Below are 22,325 nucleotides of genomic sequence, written 5' to 3'. Positions count from 1 at the left end.
GAACATTTTCCCATGCAATTAAATATTTTATGCATTGGGTGGGGGGGATTCCAGTATACAAATTTGTTGCAATTTATTTAACTAAGCTCTTATTGTTGAACATTTAGCATATTGCCTTTGTTTTTGTTTTTTTTGTTTACTTGTTTTGGACTTTGGGGCTGTTATAAGTGCTTCAATTAGTATCTTTGTGAGACAGATCTTCACGTATATCGTAGATTATGTCCTTTGAATTCCTGGAAGTGGAATTGCTGGACCAAAGGATATTTGATACATATTTGCCAATTTGTCTTCTAAGACTGATTTCACCCATTTGTACTCCCACGGGCAATTTTATAGGACTTCACTGGGGTTGCCGGTGTCACTAACTGTCAAAAGCCAACCTAGAACTCCCAGCCGGGCCTCTAGGTTTGCTTCATGTTTTCCCGCCCACTCCGCATACCCGCCGCGCGCCCCACACCCGCGTCCGTGATGGCCCTCCCCTTCCTTACTCCGTTACCGATTCTGTCCAATCAAAAGCAGCCTTCCCCAGTATCGCTGAGTGGTTGGTAAGAGGAAGTTTCCGTCGCTCTCAGGGGTGGGCGGAGTGGGCTGACGGACGTGTCGACGGGCCAGTGTGAACGGCGAGCGGGGCGTGCGTGGCGTGCGTGGCGCGCTGGCCTGGAAGCGGTGGACTTGGGAGGACTGCCGGCTGGTTGAGCAGCGAGAGGTTTCGGCGGCCATGGCTCCCAACGTTCCCATGGCCGAACCGGCTAGAGAGTCTCCTGAAGGCATCCGGGCCGTGCTTCTGGGGCCGCCCGGAGCCGGCAAGGGTACCCAGGTGAGTTGCTGAGCCGGGCTTGTCGGCAGAGCCCGTGGGACTCCAAGGTCAGGGCTGCCAGAGGTCTGGGTCGCCCCTGAGCCGGGCCGCTGGCTGAAGCCTGGAGGGGTACCCTGGCTGGAGTCTGGGGTTCTAGCAGGTGTTTGGGGGAGGGTCCACATTGGAGGTCGAGGGAGTCTGAGTTAGAGTTCTTGAGGGACCCAGGCTTGAGGTGCCGTGTTAGGTGATCCTAAGGACTGATTAGATCCCTTAAGGGTTTAGAAGCTGGGAAGATTTGAAGGGTAAGGTGCGCCCTGGGCTGAGGCATGTAGCTTACACAACCCGAGTGGACGCAGGGACCCCAGATTGCCTGCGATTTGGTAGTGGGTTGTCGAGGGTTACGTTCCAGGCACTCGGGGTAGGGGGACGTTTCTGGTAATGACTAATGCCTGAAGGTGGAGTAGCGTCTCCCACTCATGGGGGAAAGCGGGAGCTGGCCTGTGCTGGTTAGGAGTACTGCTAAGAGAAATGAGGTATGACCTGCCTGAGACAGTTAAGTTGGGGGAATGGGAGAGAGTACCTCAATATACAGGTGAGAAAACGGGCTCAGAGAGGTCAGGCGGCTTTCTCAGGTTAGCAAAATTGACTTCATGGAGCCTGGAACCTCAGGGCTCTGAGTGATTGGAGTCTGAAGTTACCTTCTGCTGACCGTGGGGCCTCACTTGGCACCTGGGACATAATGGGCCCATAGATCAAGGTTGGGATTTATGATCTCACTTAGGATTTCGAAGCCCATAGGTTGGATTATCAATATCCTCCTCCTGCCTGGGGTCTGGCATTGCCCCCCCCTCAAGTTTTTGCTTGCTGTTAGGGTCTAAAGAGGGAATTCCTGAAAGTCTGATCTGCTAAGGGAATGGGGTTCTGGGTGCTGCTCTATGCCCCCTCTTCTGAGCCCTTGCAAAGATTGCAAAGTCCTGGCAGACAGATCATTTGTCTTACTCATTCTTGGGGCTCCTGTGACACCCAGCACATTATTTGATGAGGTTACTGGAAATGGATGAACACAGATTCATGTGGGTGATGAGGAGAAGGGGAGTCTTAGAGATTCAGTTCATTCCTGTGACTTTGCTTTTTGGCTGTGTCTACTAGGTGAAGAAAGACCACTTCCCCTTTTCTCTCTATAGCCAGAGCCGATTTGCCCTTGAGGGTCATTGTTACCCAACCCCCTTGTCCTCAGTAACATTGAATGCTCCTCTTTCCTGTTGCTACCACCCTCAGTTATTAGGTAACCTGCAGTTTAGGAATGTTTAATCCCAAACTCTACGGACTTTTGCGGAGTGACCGAGATAAACGAGGTAGCTCAAATGCATCAGTTGTTTTCTCTTAGTTCATATTGAAGTTAATAATTTCAGTAGTTGTGAAATGGACAACCCATCCCTGTGCTGAGACAAGGGCTTTATAGTTTAGCAAGCTTTGTAACTTCTGAGCCTCACTGCTCTCACCTGAAAAATGGGGCTAATACTTAACCTTACTCATTCAACATGTCATGAGCACCGAACATTGGAGACAGAGCAGTAAAGAAAACTGATAAGGTCCTTGCCCCCCTAGACCAAAAGTTAACAAGGATACTGGAAAATTATGTTATATATGTGTGTAAAGCACACCTAGCTGACAACCTGGCACATACTAGATGTTCACTAATTATTGACTCCCTATCTTAGTAACACATCCCCCCACCCCCCAACTCAGCTGTATCTCGGTGTAAAGGGTAATGTTTTCAGGAAGTTTTGAAGAAAATTATCCTATGAGCTGATTTATAAGGGTGTATGTATGATGGGAGTTGGTCAGAGAAGACCTTGTAGAAGTCGAGGAGATGTGATTAGGGCTGGGACTTAAGGGTAAGATTTACACAAGTCACTTAACCTCTGTACACCTTTCTCTCCATAACTGGAACAATAGGAATACTGGTGGTTGTAGTTTTAATGGAGTTTTAAAGAACAGTGTTCCTAAATCAGAGGTTGCAAAGTGGCAGCCTGCAGCAGAATTTAGCCTGCAGACACACCCCAGCTTTTTATTATGAAGAGTTTGAATACACAAAAGAAGACAGGATTGTGTAATGAGCCCCCATGTACCCATTATCCAGCCCCAGCTACCATCAGCTGGTGGCCATTCCTTCCCCATCCACTCTCCCTTCACAGATTATTTTAGAGCAGCTCCCAGACATTATAACACTTCATTTGTAAATATTTCAGTGTGTATTTCTAAAAGACGAATTCTTTTTTGTAAACAAGCACACTATCCCCTAAAAACAATAATAACAGCAAATGTTTACATTTCCATTCATTTGTCTCACAAATATGATCATTTCAAGTCCCTTTTAATTTACAGGTTCCCCCCCTTTTTTTTCCTTGCAGCTTTTTTGTGGAAGTTGTTTATTCTGGGAGTATCCCTCTTTCTGAGAATTTTTTTATTGTATCCCCATGCCATACTTAACATCTTCCTCTTTCTTTCCTGTAAAAAAACAACCAGATCTGGGTTCAATTTTTGACCCAACTACATCACAGGTGGTGGTGTGCTGTCCATTAGGAGGCATACTGTGTCTGCTTATCTCTAGTGTTCAGTGCCCGGGTCCAGGAATTCACTGTGCGTGGCAAAATGGTGATGTTCTACTTATATCATTCCCTTTTCATTTATTAGCTGAAATATTTCTATAAAGAGAAACTTCTCACCTACTATTTGGTATGGTTTCTACAGTAAGGGTAGGTTAAGTGCTTGATTTATTCCTATAATTTGTCAGCTTTCAAAATAATAAGTTGACCACACAGTCGTTTCAGTTGTGAAATTTCACTTAAAAATCCAGAGCTCTCGTTTCTCCTGAGAAGTCAGATCTGGTGGTTCTGGGCCTCCATTCCAGCGTGGCACGCAGTTGAGTGGGGATGCCACTTTGGGTGGTCCATGTGCTCTCCTGTCCCCTGCATAGCCCTCTTCGCTGCCTGTTGCTTTATTTGACCCACTTCATTTGTGTTGCCTGCCTGGTAAATGTTTGTGATCTTTGATGTAAAATCCTAACCTGGGTTAGTGCCTAGTGCCTGCTCAGTAATGTTTGTTTTCTTCCCACTAGTGCTTCCTTTTATACCTGCATAACTCAGTATTTTAGGTATTTAATGTTGGCATGACTGAAATAATCTGTTTCCTTTTACAACTTTTTATTTTTAACTAAAATAGTTAAACATTTTTAAACTACCTGCTTTTGCATCAACATAATAATGTCTAAAACACCTGGAACACTGGATTTGTTGTTTTGTTTAAATAACCTTACTTCCCTGTCTCCCTTTTAGGGTTAGATGTTCCTATGGTGTGGCCAAAACGGGTATGTTTTCTGTTTCCTCTGCCAGCCCCTTTCATAGTTTCTTCCATGTGTCCAGCTGACACCAGTTCTTCAAGGCCAGCACACTTAGGCCGTCAGCTGCCATCTTGCAGGTCAGGCTCTGTCAGTTATGTCAGTGCATTGACGCTCACAGTGCAGAAACAACTCTGTGAGACCCATGCTCTTACACCCCCTTTTACAGGTAGAGAAACTAAAGCTCAAAGAGCTTGTGCTCTAGGTTACAGGGCAAGTAATTGGCTGATCTTGCATCTGAATGACTTCAAAGCTCCTGCTCTTTCTGCTGCTATCTGCTGCCCTGGGTTAGATTTGTCTCTTGCCCTATGCATGTTTTGTTGGATAAGTTCCATGCTAGAGATGCAGGGCAGCCCTTGCCCTCAAGAGGGTTTAATATTGCAAAATAGTCACCCTTTGCTGGGTTACGTGACAGACCCTACCCCCCACAGCCAAAGATGTTACAGGTATCATCTGATTTAATCCTGCAGCCCTAGGAGGAAGGTCCTGTTGTTATCTTTGCCTTTGCCTGGTAAACTGAGGCCCAGTGTGTATCTTGCCCCAGGACATACATAAAGTAGCAAAGATAGGATTTGAATTCGTGACTGATGCTTGAACAGCATTACCATCTTATCTTTGCTATCAGTCTAGGTGTAGGGGCGGAAATGAACATGCATGCAAGCAGTCCTTACTAGTGCAGAGTACCATATGGGAAGTGTGAGATGAATGACTGACAAATGCTAGGACAGTTCAGGGTTAGAAAAGAACTATAATTTGTTGAGAATCTTCCATTCTTCCTCCTACACACCCAGTGATGTTGGTACTAATATATCCAATTTATAGTGATTAAAGGATCTCTGGCCTGAGGTTACATGGTCAGTTAACAGGCAGAGCTGAAATTCAAACACAAGTTTCTGTGCTTTTAAAAAACTTTTTTTTTTTTTTTTTTTTTGTGGTACGTGGGCGTCTCACTGCTGCGGCCTTTCCCGTTGCGGGGCACAGGCTCTGGACGCGCAAGCCCAGCGGCCATGGCTCACGGGCCCAGCCGCTCCGCGGTATGTGGGATCTTCCCAGACCGGGGCACGAACCCACGTCCCCTGCCTCAGCAGGCGGACTCTCAACCACTGCGCCACCAGGGAAGCCCTAAAAAACTTTTTAATTGAAGTATAATATACATAGAGAAAGGTACAGATATCCTAGGTGGGCAGCTTGATGAATTTTCACATGTGAACACACTTGTGTAGCTTATACCCATATGAAGAAACAGAACATTGCCAGCACTGTGAAGGCCTTGTGCTCCCTTCCACACATATACACACACTTCCCCAAGGACAGCCACTAAGGCTCTGGCGGGGGGGTGGGGGTGTTAGTAAAGCCACGTGGTGTCATGGATAAGAGCTAGGGCTCGACAGTCTTGAGGCCAGTTGCCAGGTCTGCTGTTACTAGCTTTGTGATCTTGGGCAACTTAGCCTCTGAATTTCATTTGTAAAATGCACATAAAAATAGTTACTACCTAACATATTTGTTATGTATTATACATATTAAATACTGTAAAACAATGCATGGAAAAATTGCTTGGCATCTTGCAAACACCCAGTTAACTGATGTTGATATGATTCCTTCTTGGAGAAAGAAAGGGTAGTTGGGGAGGGTTTTTGGTGGGAGAGATATGCTCAGAATTTGACTACAGAGGAGGGTAGAGCTTGGACCAGTAGGAGGAAGGGAGAGGGCATTCTTGCATAGAGAGGATCTTGAGCCGAGGTCCATGGAGAGGCTTATGTTATGTAATTGGAAAGCATATATGGAGCAGCTGTTTGCCGTTGTGCAGGGCATCCTGGTAGGGGACTTGTGGAGGCAAATTTGAGTAGATTGGGAGGTATAGGAAGTTGGTTGTGGACGACACTGAGTGCTGGACTAAGGTATGGGGACTTCTCCCCTGTTGCCCTGGGGGAACGTTGAGGCTTCTGAATGTATGTTTGTTGGGGGGTGGGTAGTATGTCCAGCAGTATTTTAGGAGATGATTGCAGCTGCATGTACAGAAGCATTGGAGGTGGAAGTGGGAAAGACAGCAGTAGAAAGATGATTTCGAGGTAAGAAAACAAGTGAGCTTGATTAAATCAAATCTTAAAGACTGACATTTTCCCTTTATTTCCCTAAATGCCAGGCACTATGCTGGATTCTTTTGCGTATATGATTTTGCCAAATCCCCATAACAGCTCTGAAAGTAGACATTGTTGTCTGTACAGTAAGTCCCCTACATACGAATGAGCTCCATTCCGAGAGCGCGTTGGTAAGTCAAATTTGTTCGTAAGTCCAACAAAGTTAGCCTAGGTACCCAACTAACACAATCAGCTATATAGTACTGTGCTGTAATAGGTTTATAATACTTTTCACACCAGTAATACATAAAAATAAAACAAAGAAGACATTTTTAATCATACAGTACAGTACCTTGAAAAGTACAGTGGTACAGTACAACAGCTGGCATACAGGGTCATAGGGTGAACAGGCAAGAAGAGTTACTGACTGGAGGAGGGAGAGGAGGTGGGAAATGGTAGAGCTGAAGGATCGTCAGCTATAGGAGATGGAGGGCGAGCTGCAGTTTCACTCACGCCTGACGTCGATGGCACAGGTTCTGGTTCCTTGCTGGATTCAACTCTATCTACCCTCTTGAAAAAATGATCCAGTGATGTCTGGGTAGTACCTCTTTTTTTCTCGTCATAGATGGTACAGTACCTCTGGATTGCATTCTGAACGGCTGCTGCAATCTTCGTGTACCATTCTACTTTCAGGTGCTGTGCCTCAAAAACTAACAGTGCCTCCTCAAATAAAGAAAATCCCGTTGCCATTTCCTGCGTCGTGAATCTCTTCGGTTCTGCAGTTACTTCTTCCTCTTGTCTGTCTCCGTCCTTTCTCTGGGCCTCCAGTTCCTGGCGCTTCTTAGCAGTACCAGCTACATCACCGCTGCTTTTACACTTGTTTCAGGACACTCTGGGCTTGAAATAAAGACACTTTACTTCTGTACTCTATACAGTACTGTACGGTAAAGTACACAAAAGCGCAGCCACTTGTAGAGGATGCACGCACGTGACAATGTATGCCAGACACGTAAACTTACATGATTGGACATGTGAACGCACGTTTGCATCTTTGAAAGTTTGCAGCTTGAAGGTTCATATGTAGGGGACTTACTGTACTCTAGAGATGAAGAAACCAAGGCCTTAAGGCTATATATCTTGTTCAAGGTGACACAGTGAGTAAACTGTAAATCCCGGATCTGTACCACTGTAAAACCCAGTCTTACACCCCTGCCCCAGGGCTTCACAATCTGTGTGCGTCAGAATCCCACCATGCTACCGGAAAACCACTCAATCATACATTTCAAGGGCGGGCCTGGCTTTGTATTTTTAGCAAGTGCCCCAGGTGATTGTGATAATACACTGATGTTTGAGAACACTAACCTCACCATGCTGCCTCCCTAGTGGTTTTAGCCATTCTGAACCACACGCCCTTCCCAAACCACAGGTTTCTCCTACAGATGGGGGGCCTATTTCTTGGGCTCAACAGTAGCCCATGGCTAGTGAGACACATGTGTCTCAGGGCCTCAGCAGCAGCTGAGTGTGGTCCAGGGGTCAGCAGCACAGCCAGGCCTGGAAGCTTGTTTAAAATGCAGATGCTCAGGGCCCACCCTGTAGAATCAGAATCTGCATTTTAGCAGTACCCTCAGGTGGTTTGGAGTAGGAGAAGCATTCCTCTAAAAAAAGTATAAGCGTGAAGTGTAAGGGGAATGAAATACAGCTATTTCATCAGGCTTCTTCTGTAGTTTGCAAGTAAAGAGTAATGCAAAAAAGAAAGACCTTGAAAGGAGGTCTTTTATTTACTGAATGCCTACGGTGTGTCTCATATTTATTTCATTTTATCCTCACAACAGCCCTATGGAGTAGACATTATCCCTATTTGACTGGTAAGGGAACTGAGATTCTGAGAAATTAAGTAACTAGCCAAAGGTCATAAAGCTATTGAGGGCAGCCAGGGGTCATGTGCAAATCTGTCTGACTCCAAATTTCATGCTCTTTGCAGCCCACCCCATTGACTTCCGTGCAGCCAGCAAGAAAAGAAGGAGTTAGTCTTCCGCCATGCCGCGTCTTCCCTCTGGGAGTGTGCTTCCACACAGCTGTAGAATCTAGTCACCTGAAATAGCACAGAAGAGTCCTATGGTTTAGAGTGGTAAAAATTGGGAGGTTAGGTGCTAACAGCTCTTCTCTGGTGTTTTGGTTACTCTTTCCCCTGGAACAAGCCTGACCTCCCAATTTTTCACCCAAGTTAATTTCAGCAACCAAGGAGAAAGATCGGCAGAAAAGCACAGCTCTCTGGGTTTGTGGCCACTGTGCCAGCCTGAAGGACCAGAAGATTTTCCATCACCAGAGCGTCCTGACCTTCACTGGTTTCCCAAGTGCGGTTTTAAATACCTCATCTGGGTTCCATTTTGCTATGAAGTCAGTTCTCTGAGCTGAATCAGTCCATGAGTCACAAACCAGCACTGTTGCCCTGAGCCCTATCTATTTAGCCTTTACCATGTGCACCTAAGAAAGCTCCCAATGAACTGGTTTGAGCAAGGTTCCCACCCTACTTCTTTCCCAAAACAATTGAACCAGAAAGCAAAGTGTTAAGCTCCTTGAACTGATTCTATTCCTCATGAATTCTGCATTCTTTTTTGCCACTACAAAACCAATGTCGGACTCTCCAGCGTCTCTTCTCTTCTAGTCTTCATTCTGTGGTATAGTCACCAAACTATGAACTCATAGAGGACAGAGTCTGCGTCTCCTATTCATCTGTTTCCCTGGTACCCAGCAAGGTTCTTAGAAGAGGCATCTTCGAAGTATTACTATTTTCTTTCTGTATGAATGAATATGGAATTAAGACAGGGATTACAGTAACAGCTGATGTTCACTGAGCACTTACAAAGTGCCTGGCCCTGCATATGTGGAATTCTATATAATCTCATGAACCCAGTGATATAGGTACTATTACCATCTCCATTATACCTAGAGGAAATTTAAAATTTAGAAAAGTGATATAATTCTTCTCACGTCACATAACCAGCCATTGGTGAACCTGGTGTCTGAAACCCAGGCGTTTGACTCTCAAGCCCATGCTCTTAGCCAAAAGGCTATACTGCTCCCTAAAGCTGCTAAGCACTTACTGTTTGCCAGGTGCTCTTCATGTATATATCTCATCTGATCCTCACAGCTACCTTCTGAGACAGAGACTTTTTGCCTTCATTTTAGACAAATGAGAAAACTGAGCCTCTTGAGAGGTTAAGTGATTTGGCCCAGATAATGCAGGTACCCTAGAGACAGGGAAGGGAAGAACCAAGTCTGCCTGAGGGAGACTTCCGCGCCTGGCTCCAGCTGCCTCCCACACTGGTGACCACAGTACTTGACAGCCACACGTCCATCCCTCTGGCGAATATTCATTCGGCACGTTACATGCCAGGCATTGTGCCGGGTGCTTTATATACATGAACTCTTTTAAACTTCCGAGCAACCGTGTGAAGTGTTGGTACTGCTGTTTCTGTTTTTCCCATTTATAATGGGGAAACTGAGGCTTATGTGTCACTAGTGTGTCTAGTGGAAGTAGTGATAATAGCTGATATTTATGATGGCTTCCTGTGCTAGGTACACTGTTTTAAGTGCCTATGTATTATCTCATGTAATTCTTAACTACAACCCTATAGTCATATGTTAGAATATAATGTAAGGTACTTTTGTCCCAGTTACAGGTAAGGAAATAGGCATTTGTCAGAGTTCACATAGCCAGTAAGTGGCAGGGCCAGGTTCACACCCAGGCAGTCTAACTCCAAGGCCTGTTAACTGTTAACCATATCTTGTTTTTTGTCTTCCCCTTCATAGGCACCCAAGTTGGCTGAAAACTTCTGTGTCTGCCATTTGGCTACTGGGGACATGCTGAGAGCCATGGTGGCTTCTGGCTCAGAGCTGGGAAAAAAGCTGAAGGCCACTATGGATGCCGGGAAACTGGTAGGTTTGGTGGTACCAGTGAATGTTGATATTCCTCAGAGTCTAGATCTGCCCTGCTTAATAGGGTGAGCACCAGCTACATGTAACTACTGAAATTAATTTTAATTTAATTTAATTTAAAATTAACTTCCTCAGTTTCACTTGCCACATTCCAAGTTGTTGCTAGCCCGCACAGATATAAAACATTTTAATCATTGTAGAAAGTTCTGTTGGACAGCCCTGTGCTGCGGGGTGTTTTAACAAACTGGCACATTATATGAACTTTTACAGTAGCAAGTTACTTGGTTCATTCTGAATTTATGACACTTATTTTATTCACGGTACTCTTGAAGTTCCTTTGTGCCGGCACATTTTGTAATATACCCAGCTTTTTTTGTTTGTTTGTTTGTTTTTTACTTTTTTTTTTTTTTTAAATACCCAGTTTTAAGACCAAGAATGAAACTGCCATCCCTAGGCCCTAACTCAAGGGTGATTCAAGAGAGGACTCAGGAAGTCTCAGAAGTGTTTTTAATCTACTTTTGTGATTCTGTTCTGTGTCTTTTAACAGAGGGGTTGCTTGGCAGTTGACAAAAGTAATCCTTCTTATTTGGTGAATATAATAGCATTTCCTATTGTTTTTAGTCCAGTTGATCTGATTGGAGAAGTACAATTTATTACCTACTAAATGTTTTTTGATTAGTGCCAGAGCTTAATAGTAACTGAGTTATTCTGGGACTTGGCCTTGGGAAGAAGTCATTTTGTGCTTGGCTCTCTGGTCTTTACGTATCTTAGAATGTTGGTTGGGGCGGGTGCTGGGCCTCCCGTCAGGCTTTGAGATTCTGGACCTGGGGTAGCCCTGCCTGTGCGCCCAGCTGCCCCTTTACTTCTAGCTTTCCCTTCATGTTAATGAGGCCGTAAGTCAAGCCATAAAGCTAGATATTTTGGACTTTGGGTCTTGGTGGAAGATCCCATACTGAGAAAAAATTGGGTTGTGGCAATGAGATTACTTATCTCCAGCCTTCACTTAGTCGCAGAGCTTATACTTTGTCCCCAAGTTCACAGCTGGTCCCAGGAGATAAGAGCATTAGCTACCAAAATGGGCAGCCTTCACTCTAATACTGGCAGGGAACTTTTCTTGCAGTGAAAGCCCAGGAGGAAAATTGGTTTTTGGAAGCTAGGAAGGATCCTTGTTGGGGTTTTTAGAGGGGCTCAGAGGAGTGTTGGGCTGGCTTCTTGGTTCCTTGGTTCTGAACCAGTCTTGCCAAGGTCAGTGAACTTCTCTGTTGCTTCCTGTCTGAGACCGCCTGGGTTGCTTTACTGCTAGCCCAATCAAAATTGTGAAACAGGAAAAGTTGGTGCCTTTCTACAATTCTGGTCAACCCCCATTCTCTCCTAGAGCCCTCCTCAGGTGGTCTCTCAGCCATATGTCCTCACTTACGTCTTGAAGACAGCTGATTGCTGAGGAGCTGTTATCTGATTGCTAGGACTCTGACTAATGGCCAGAGGGGCCTTCAGGACCTAAGAAATGGGGGTCTCCTGGTGGGGTGATAGGCATTCCTGTTCCCTCACCCAGATTACTGGGACACAGGAGAATCTCAAGGGAAGAGAATGTGTATATGGCAACCACAGAAATAATCATGAAACTGAATCTTCCAAATGCAGCCACTCCATATTTGCTCTGATTTTTGCTTCTTTGGGGTCAAGAACCTGTTTAGTAATCAGGTTATACAGACATAAACTTATGACCCTGGAGTTGGGCTAATGCCACCTAGTTAATGGATTTAACCCCAAGATTGTTTTGTTCTTGACTTCCAGGTGAGCGATGAAATGGTCGTGGAGCTCATTGAGAAGAATTTGGAGACGCCTCCATGCAAAAATGGTTTTCTTTTAGATGGCTTCCCTCGGACTGTGAGGCAGGCAGAAATGGTGAGTGGCTTGGTTTTGTATGACCATTGCATGAAAGCAAATCCTGGCCCTCTATCTCTTTATTCCTTTGAGGGAAATGGGTCTTATCAAGCTCTGGTAGCTTAGGTGGGCCACACGCTTTTTTACAGCTTGATGACCTCATGGAGAAGAGGAAAGAGAAGCTTGATTCTGTGATTGAATTCAGCATCCCAGACTCTCTGCTGATCCGGAGAATCACAGGAAGGTATTTGTTCCCTGAAGGTCCCTTCTTTTCATGCTTCCTCAGAGCTTTGTCAGACGACAGGAACTGCTCCGGCCTAATCCCAGCCATGAAGCTTAGTGCCGTTTCCACATGGATTGACCTTATGTGGTGACATGGGATGGGGATATGGAAGGAAGAGCAAGGGATCTGAAGTCCAGCAGCAACTCAGTCCTGTCATCTTTTAACTCTGACCCTAGGCAAGTTTCTTAACCTCTCTAAGGCTGTTTCCTCATATGTAGAGAGGAAGTAATAGTACCTGCTTCGAGGACCCATTGTGCATGGTAGATAGCATGTTGTGCATATTTCAGAGCCTTGCTTACCTGGGTGCTTAAGAAGTACTAAATTCCTGGGCTTCCCTGGTGGCACAGTGGTTGAGAGTCCGCCTGCCAATGCAGGGGACACGGGTTCGTGCCCCGGTCTGGGAAGATCCCACATGCCGCGGAGTGGCTGAGCCCATGAGCCATGGCCGCTGAGCCTGCACGTCTGGAGCCTGTGCTCCGCAGTGGGAGAGGCCACAGCAGTGAGAGGCCCGCATACCGCAAAAAAAAAAAAAAGAAATACGAAATTTCTTACATCTGTATCTCCATTTTAGTGCTTTTTAAGTCCGATTTCAGTTGAAGTTGCCATACCTTGCTGTAGGCTTTTTATTATAAAAATAATAGGACCATCTATACAGTTTAGAAAATTGAGGAAAAACTTGCTCATGGTACAGCCAGCTTAGCGAATAACTCTATAATTTTTTTGCGTGTTTTGTTTTAAAGTGCTTATTTCACTATAGTAGTTAACGTTGAACACAGAAATGCTTCTGCTTCTGATGAGTTTGCTCCTAAAAAGTGCCACTGCTTTAGGCTACAGTTTCCTCAGCCCTCTTTCACTACCGCGCTACCATCTGCTTTATGCCTTCCAAAAATATGTGGGAAGCTCTCAACCACTAACAGACCCTCCCATTCTTGTCCTTATTATGGGCTATATAGCTTTTTTTTAATCCCTCAGTCACTTTTTAAAAATTTATTTATTTATTTGTTTTTATTTTTGGCTGTGTTGGGTCTTCGTTGCTGTGCGTGGGCTCTCTCTAGTTGTGGTGAGCGGGTGCTACTCTTCGTTGCGGTGTGCGGGCTTCTCATTGCGGTGGCTTCTCTTGTTGCAGAGCACGGGCTCTAGGCACGCGGGCTTCAGTAGTTGTAGCACTGGGACTCAGTAGTTGTGGCTCGTGGGCTCTAGAGCGCAGGCTCAGTAGTTGTGGCCCACGAGCTTAGTTGCTCCGCAGCATGTGGGATCTTCCCAGACCAGGGCTCGAACCCGTGTCCCCTGCATGGGCAGGCGGATTCTTAACCACTGCACCACCAGGGAAGCCCCCTTAGTCACTTTAATGGAGCCTCAGGAAGGTGGTCAGCCTACCATCCTGAACCAGACTTCCATGACCATTATTTTTAATTGCTGCATGATATTTCACAGTACATGAACCATCATTTACTTAATTGTTCCCCGATTGTTGTACATTTGTGTTCTTCCAGTTTTCCATTGTTAAATTCATGCTTTGGCCATCATAGGACATGTAAGTTTTTAAATTAAGGGGGCAGTGTTTTCTGATTATAAATGTTATTACTTTGATTTCCTAATGAGGTTGAACATTTTTCTCCATGTGTCTGCAGTCCATATCTTTAAGGAGAGAGGCAGCAGAGTAAGTGTTAGAGGTGTTCTCCTGGAAGGCTGTGTTAGATACAGTGGGATCCACCTTATATTAATTTTCTTTTCAAATGTCCAGGTTTCATGTTTCCAGCTATTGCATAGGCTTCTTCAGTGCAGGAATTTTGTTTCTTTGCTCTGGCACAGAGTAGGCAAGCAAAGTTGATGTAGTCCAAGAAGCAGTAGGGTTGACAAGAAGGGACATGACCAGGGCTGGGGTCCCGGACGTTGCAAAGCAGATGTTAATAGTACTAGGTGACACGAGGGGCCTTTGATCTGATCAGCTCAGCTTCCTAAGTGCCTGCTTTGTGCAGGCACAGCTCTGGGAGCAGGGGACCAGTAGAGAATATAGAACAATATGCTGGTGCCCATGTCTGACCTCAGAGCGTCTACAATCCCTACATGAAACCTGGGCTGTTTAGTGCAGTAGGGGTCCAGGAAGACAGCCTGGGGGCAGGGAGGGAAGTCTGGCTAGGACAGGTGTAAGGTCTGACTTGACCTTCCTGGATAGAGAGGATTTTGCTGAGGCTTTCCCATAAGGGAGTAGAGGCAAGAATGAGTATGCATTGAGGGAGAGGCTCTAGCTAAGGCTTCTGGCAAAATGTCTGTCCAGCGCTGGAGAAATGGCCTGGGAGGCTGGGTGGTAGAATGAGTGCGGTTGGGAAGGTGGAATGGGAGCCTGGCTGGGGACGGTCTGCCAAGGAAGAGACGGTAGACATGACTGAGTCAGGAATCATGGGATGTTCTTAAGCCACTAGGCGTTGTGGCAGATACAGCATTTTGAGAACATTAGCTTGGTCCTGGTATACAGGCTAAATTGAGGGAAATAAGAAACAGACAAGGACCCTACTTGGAGGAGCCTGATGTGATCCACCGGTGAAGTGATGGAGACTGGGGTTGGCTGGTGGGGCACTGAGAGTTTCTGAAGAACAAACTCCAAAATTGTAGAGGGCGAAAGAGGCAAGACTCGGTCTCTCGGTTTGGAAGTGAGTGGTGTAGTGTGGCCCTGTCCCTTACAGGGGAGGAAACAGAACAGGTCAGACTGTGTAAAGGTGTTTTTCCAAGCCCACTGCGTGTCAGTGGCAGAACTAGCACCAAAAACCTGCTTTCTGCCTCCTCATCCACTATGCTGATCATTGCAAGAAAAAGAGTCAGGAACTAGCCAGTTTAATATGGATCTTATTTAAATCTGACATGATAAGGACCCCACTGTAAATGTCTTCAGAATTGGCTCTGACCTCACTTCTATGGGTTATTATTTTATTTCTTGCCGTAAGTATGGCTGGTGGGTTTTGATTTTAACCTATTCATTGTTGGCTTTCTGGTATCATTAGCCTAATGTCTTGTACCATCCCCATTTTGTGGATGAGAAAACAGGTGTCTGAAGTATCACACCCAAGGTAGCAGTGGCTGTAGCATCCCAGCCCGATCCCTCCACATCTTCACCTCCGCATCCAGGCCAGGCTCAGTGGCTTGTAAAGCTGTTTTGGTTGGTACTTAAGACCAGTCCCATTTTAAGAACTTGGAGATTGGTTTCTTTTCCCTTCTAGGGAATGAATCTTGCCTTCTTCTTAAAATGATACTTGGAAGTGGGGAAGGAGCAGTGTTATATGTAACTGGAGGGCTGAGGGAATCTGGGAATGCGCAAGAGCTGATGTAGAGACATGGAGAGGAGAGAATTGTGTTTGTTGCAGCCTGGCTGCTGTGTGCCCTGTGCTTTCCAGAAGGTGAAGAAACAAGGTCCAGGGACTTCCCTGGTGGTCCAGTGGTTAAGACTCCACACTTCCACCGCAGGGGGCATGGGTTCAATGCTGGTTGGGGAGCTAAGATCCTGCATGCTGCACAGCGTGGCCAAAAAAATAGAAACTTCATGCCCCCAGCCCTTCCCAAAGGAAAGCTGTAGCTGAGCCCCGCAGCTTCTGCTCTTCCTCTCCTTGGGTCTCCTAGTGGGTGTCATTTCCCAGTGGATGCACCAGAGGAACCCCTCCAGCAACTCAAATAAAGGAGGGCCCAACCTCGTGTTACATGATTGCAGTCACAGGCCCACTCAGTGTAACTTACTCACTCTGCTATCAACTTGTCCCCCATGCTGTAAATGGACCACCTCATTCTATAAATGGACCACTTGGCCCCCCAAAATATGCTGTCATTAAAACACAGTATCACATTTTACAAACATGTGGCTTCGATAGTCTAACCCAGACTTTCCCAACTGATGTGCTGAGATATTGACCCCCTCAGCCACCAGAGCAAGCACGCTGAGTACTTTCTGTGTATGCCAAGAGGTGGAAAATGTTGGGAAGCTCTGGCCTAACAGACCTTCATGAGGAGAGTAGCCATCAGGTAAATAAGCAGACCTTGGTTGGCATAGAATTGGGAAGCCACGCGAAGCTGTGGGCACCAGCTGCCGAGCAGTGTTTGGCCTGCCTCCTTTCCTTCTTAGGTTTCGGGGCTCCTGTGGTGTGACCACTCCCAGTCAGGAGCGTGGGCTTGTTGCTTAAGGGGACACGGCAGAGATGCAGCTGCCAGCTACATATTCTGTGCCAAGTAAATGCTTCTTCTTGAGCTCTTTATTCTATGACTTAATATGTTGTTTTCGCTGATGCCTTGAATATTTCCCTCTGATGGCTGGGCTTTCTGTGTCTGTGTGGTCGCAGAGCTGTTCAGCATTGTCTGCTGATGTCTGCATCCATAGCACATGTTTTTCCTATAGCACCTTTCTGGTTTTATAACCAAACTAGTTTAGAAAATAAGGTTAGTTTCTCTGTCCTCTGTCCCCCATGGCACTTTGTCCAAATCTCTTAAAGGATTACCAAATTTATTGTAGTTATTTATTTCCACATTTGTCTCCCCCTCTAAATTAATCACTGTTTGTGAGCAGGGATCGTGACTCGTTGCTCTGTAGCCCCTGAATTCAGCTTAAGGCCTGAATCGGAATGGTCTCACACAGTCGAATTAGGCTGTCATTATACCAGCCTCTTCAGCCAGACACGTATTTTAATGTTGGGTCAAAAGAGAAAACAGGGCTTCCCTGGTGGCACAGTGGTTGAGAGTCCGCCTGCCGATGCAGGAGATGCGGGTTTGTGCCCGGGTCCGGGAAGATCCCACATGCCGCGGAGCGGCTGGGCCCGTGAGCCATGGCCGCTGAGCCTGCGCGTCCGGAGCCTGTGCTCTGCAACGGGAGAGGCCATAACAGTGAGAGGCCCGCGTACCACAAAAAAAAAAGAGAGAGAGAGAAAAGAGAGAAAACATACTCCCTCTGGCATATGCCCAGTTATTTTCCTAAGCAAGAGATTCCTATAACGAGGTTCTCTGCTGGATTAAAGTCCTTGCATCCAGCTTCTCTGTCTGTGCTTGTCATCTTGGAGACCCCTGGGGTTCCGGCAGCCTGATTCCTGTTCATTTGCTGTCTTTCAGACTGATTCACCCCGAGAGTGGCCGTTCCTACCACGAGGAGTTCAACCCCCCAAAGGAGCCCATGAAAGATGATGTATGTAAATTCAGGACGGGGAGTTTCCTTTTCTTTCCTTCCTCTCTCTTACTTCGCTTTTTTTTCTTTTTTCTTTCTTCCCTTTGTTCTTCCCATTTTCCCCTTATTCCTACCAATATTACGAACTTAACCATGAGAAATATTGCTGTCACGTAAATCACATGGGCTGTGGCTCATCTTTAGAGTGTCCCTCCAGGTGGTTTATTGCTTGACCTTGAGGTAGCCACCAGTGCCAGCCACTTCCCAGTGCCCAATTTGTACCTGTCTTTTGTCCAGAGCAGCCCCTTCCTGGCATCATGGCAACCTAAATGGTGAACTAATCGGGAGAAGGCTGCTTGGAAGCCCCGGATTAGAGCCACGGTTGGAAGGACAGTACTGAAGAGATGTTTGTTGACCAGTCCTGCTTCAGAAGAATATCTTCTCTCTCTAGTGACTGTACTGTGCCCTACAGATTCAGAAGAGCTTGGCCAGGTTAACACTGCCAGGTTCCTATGACAGTCTTTAATTGTTTGCAGATGTAAAAGGGGGTCTCACACTGTAATATTTGCCATAAATAGTTCACCTTGTCTGTTTTAGAACACGCAGGCAACAGTAAGAATTTCCTGGATTTACCTTTGTCATATGAGACAAGTTCTTCAGGTCATACAGGTTCCAAAGCTATCTGGCAACTTAGTCACGTTTCACAGAGTTGGCAGTTCTGTCACTCAGTGTTCCCTGTCACTTGCCACTTTCAGAATGTTGAAGGCCGGCACCCCAGTGAAAACACTGAATACTTATGCAGCTAAGATCCTAATTGCTACCGCATCTGTGATTTTGATGTATTCTCCTGGTCTCAGGGGCCTCTGTCTTTCTTGTTTCTCACCCTAGAAGTGTTTGTCTTGGAAGCTGAACAGCCTGAGCACAAGCCATGAGAGAAAGACCTTGTCTGTCCCCCTGTCTCAGCCCTTTCCTCACAGTTGCTGTTTCAGGCTCCCTGATTTCTCTGGACCAAGTGGTCTGCTCCTGGGACCAACTTGCTGGGAATAGTGAAGTTCTTTATAGTTCTTTATTGGAGGGGGTCTAGACTGTCTTGTCTTTCCCTCTGACGGACTTTGGGATCAGACGGCCTCTCAGATCTGCATCCAGCATTGGATTAGGAGAACTTGCTGAGTCCTGGCCTTTCATTACCCTCTTCCTGTTCTCAGATCACCGGGGAACCCTTGGTCCGCCGATCAGATGATAATGAGAAGGCCTTGAAAATCCGCCTGGAGGCCTATCACACTCAGACTGCCCCGCTGGTGGAGTACTACAGTAAACGGGGGATCCACTCTGCCATCGATGCCTCCCAGACCCCTGACGTTGTGTTTGCAAGCATCCTAGCAGCCTTCTCCAAAGCCACATGTAAAGACTTGGTTATGTTTATATAATGTTGGGTCCAGAAAGGAGCTTCTTTCTTCTTCCTACCCCTGTTGAAGGAGTGGGCGGGAATGGCAGAGCAGGCAGAGGGAAGCTGCTTCAGGCCAGCAAGAGTATCGTTTGATGTACTGATTAAAAAAGCACTTGCTTCATGTATCTTTGGCGTGTGTGCAACTCTCATCTCATCTGTGTGTGTGGGCGTGTGTGCGTGTGCGCATGAGTGTGTTGGTATAAGTATGTGTACACTCTCCTACTTTCTAAGTTATAGGCAAGATTGCTTTACTAGCTGTTTATTTCTTTAGCCATACTCTAGGTTTTATTTTTTGACCAAAATAAACTAACTCAGGTATCTACCAGGCATTCCAGTTCCCTAGTATTTTTCCCATCTCCAACAGCTAATTAGAAGTCCTGGGTCACATGAAGTCAGGCAGGACCACAGTTCCTAGTGGCAGACTGTTGGCCAGAAATTCCATTTGTTTTCTCACCCGTAATGAAAAGCCAAATGAGTCAGTGTGTGGAAAGGGATCATTAATTTTTTCCCCCTAAACAGGAAGGAAAAGGCGCTTACATTATAGATTCCAGAAATTAACTGGGAGAGGGTATCAGCATAGAAAGAGCCAGGCCAAGCTGGAATATTTCTGTGAACTGCACCATGGTTCTGTAAAGTAGGAATCATCCGGGACCTGTGTTGAATACTGAATTGTTGCCAAAGAATTAAACCAGGTGAAAGGTCCTTTTGAATTTAGACAGTCTTCTGAACATCCAGGCTGGGCATCTGAGGGCAGCCAGTCCACTTCCCCAAAGAGAGACCAGGGTAGGTTTGTTTTTATTTTTAATGTTCGCCTCTGTTTCCAAGTATGAACAAAACAGTGATTTGAGGATCATTTTGGGATCGTTTTGATTAGAATTTATTCAAACCCAGTCTCTCTGCAGGATGTGAAACCCAAATCAGATGTATCCCTTTTACACTCAAACCATCTCCCTTCCAGATCCAATCCTTCACCCCTTACGTCATGATGGTGGTGGCCAGTCTCCCCAAGAAAGGATCACCCCAAAAATAAGATCACCTATGGCAGTAACCAGCTTTTATTCTTAACCTCAGCTCCCAGCTATTAAACATTTCCTGAGGTCCGTGCTGTGCCTTTTGGTCTCTGGTTTGATTTGGGGCAAACAGATGAATTAATAGACTGCTGTGAGGGACCACAAAAACAGCAGCCTCTGGAAAAAAACCATGAAAAAAATCAGTGGCAGGTCCAATAAATAATGCCACCTGCCCAGTGTAATCTGCTGACTCAGTTTAGTGGACTATAAAGTGTCCAGTCCCCATCTGACGTGAGTTCTCCTGCTGTCTGTGGGCCCGCCAGAGGTTTTGTCCTCTGTCCACCTGGAAGCTGGCTATGGGTACAGCTTGCAGGTGGACAGAGTGGCCATCTCGTGTCCCTCTTTGTCTGCTTCAAGTGAGTGTCTGCTGACTCTGCTCTGCCTTGTTTCCCTGGCTGTAAACTAACTCCATCCATTCTCAGCGGAAACCCAATCTGGCATGGGGTGTTTCTGGGAAGCACATGACTTCTGGGAATGGACAAGGAAGGGCAGTGAAACCAAAACTGTCAGCTCTGTCTGTGGGGATCTGGGCTCCTTCTCTGGGTGAGGGTGGCCTCGTGAATCTTGGAGTCGATTCCTCTTCGAGTAGGGACAGTTGCAGGCATTTGGCCTCAAAGGTGAGGTCCTTGAATGTTTGCTGATAGAGTGTGCGTGATCCTTACTCAGATATTTGTCATCCGTCTATATGCATTCACGTGTGCACACACGTGCGTGTGATTTTTGGGCTATCAGTGAAAACTGGAAGATCGTCGGGGTTGCATATGCCCTTTTGGGGGTAGGTACGATTCAATTTTTGCTTCGTTTAATTCCAGAACCTTAACCTCAGCAGGCATGAGAGCTTTCACCTGGCAGAGAAATGTCCGGTGTTTAATGCATTTGGTTGCCGGGGCGTGCATGCCAAGCTTCTCTGATATTTACTTGGTTTTTAAAAACCCATTTTGTTCTCTCTTGTTTCCTCTCTATTTCAGCCTAGTAACAGAAGGCCAGGCGAGACTGCACCACTGCTCATCACCCTGCGGCGTGATCCCTGCTCTTAGGTGCTGGGCAGAGGGGAGGGGTGGTCAGGGTAAGGATGGAGAGGGCGGAGTGGTGAGAGCTCAAGAGGAGAATGGGAAGAGCAGCAGTGCTGTAGTGAAGCAACTTCTTTTCCATGGAGTAGGAGCCTTAAAAAGTATAAGCAAAGGGAAAAATTGATTTTTTAGAACACTGATTGGAGGGTATAAATAGAAACAGGGAGATGCAGTATTATTTCTAAGGAATCACGTTGTCATTTACTCCAGACTGGTGACGATATTTTTTAAAGCCAGTGCCCTAAGACCTCAGCTTTTATCAGAACCTCATGCCAGCCCAGGAATGCCGGAAATCACACTGTTGTCCTGTCTGTCCTGTAGCTTGGAACAGGGCAGGAGTTGACTACTAACCCTGGTTCCCCATACCATGAGATCAAAAAGTCATCTCCCCATTTGAAAGAGATATAGAGTATGTTCATGGGGGTAGTGGCTCAGCAAATCAGGTTTACTGGAGTCATGAGGCAGGTGGAGCAGGCTGGTCTCACTCCCTTCCCAACTTACCACTGATGTACCAGCCCGCCGGCTCTCGTGGTTAAGCCCTCGACAGCCACCCAGCATATGCCACAGTCCCACACTCTTGCCTTCCTCCATCCATGTCGTGTAAAAGGACCCTTTTTAATAAATGAGCAAGTGTCCTAAGCGACCTTATCCAAAGATTGTCCTTTCCATCCTCAAATCCTGTGACTGGGATCACTCAACAACACTGTGATGTATTATTTTCAATGAGGTGCCTTTCTTAACTGTCCAAATGCTGCCTTGTTCAGCCCCTATATCAATAAAGTGTGTTAAATGTTTGTATCCCCTGTTGTGGCATTTTTTTAAGGGAATGTGGGCCAGTAAAATGACTGAATTCTGGATCTGACATTGAATTCTGGATCTTGTGGTCACTGGAAGTCGTGAGAAGGCAGGAAGGTCCAAGCGTATGTTCGTCAGAAGAGCCTGCACCCTCTTGACCTTCAGCTGATTTGCAGGATTTTCTTGAGCCCAAGGACAAGGCAGCTTGGTCTAGTGGAGACCAGAACTGTGCTTGGAGTTCAGGGGATGTACGACAAATCCCAGCCAATCATTTACTCTGCTCCTGTTTCCCATGTGAAAAAGAGACTGGTGATGCCACCTTCTCGGACTCATTGGCAATAAATGAAATTTACAAGAAGAAGCTTTTTGCTTGGTGCCTGGCACACAACAGACACTGGATAAATGCTAGTTGGAACCGAGGATACACAG

The 22,325-nt window shown here is 46.1% G+C and overlaps 1 protein-coding gene across 3 annotated transcripts; it reads left to right on the top strand.

Moving 5' to 3' along the window:
- Nucleotides 1-639: 639 nt before the first annotated feature.
- Nucleotides 640-21,899, top strand: AK2 (adenylate kinase 2). Of its 3 annotated transcripts, XM_060018687.1 has the most exons (7): nucleotides 640-817; nucleotides 10,088-10,213; nucleotides 12,008-12,118; nucleotides 12,247-12,341; nucleotides 17,463-17,535; nucleotides 18,720-18,915; nucleotides 21,000-21,899. In XM_060018687.1, the coding sequence occupies exons 1-7, from the start codon at nucleotides 719-721 to the stop codon at nucleotides 21,002-21,004; spliced, it is 705 nt and encodes a 234-aa protein (XP_059874670.1). In that variant the 5' UTR covers nucleotides 640-718; the 3' UTR covers nucleotides 21,005-21,899. The 3 variants fall into 3 exon arrangements, with proteins under 3 accessions (XP_059874670.1, XP_059874662.1, XP_059874679.1); XM_060018679.1 differs by lacking the exon at nucleotides 21,000-21,899 and having other exon boundaries at nucleotides 18,720-19,084; XM_060018696.1 differs by lacking the exons at nucleotides 12,247-12,341; nucleotides 21,000-21,899 and having other exon boundaries at nucleotides 18,720-18,858.
- The last annotated feature ends 426 nt before the right edge of the window (nucleotides 21,900-22,325 follow it).

The sequence above is a fragment of the Delphinus delphis genome, chromosome 1 (genome assembly GCF_949987515.2).
Source record: "Delphinus delphis chromosome 1, mDelDel1.2, whole genome shotgun sequence".
Taxonomy (NCBI): domain Eukaryota; kingdom Metazoa; phylum Chordata; class Mammalia; order Artiodactyla; family Delphinidae; genus Delphinus; species Delphinus delphis.
This window is presented reverse-complemented; position numbering and strand designations above follow the sequence as displayed.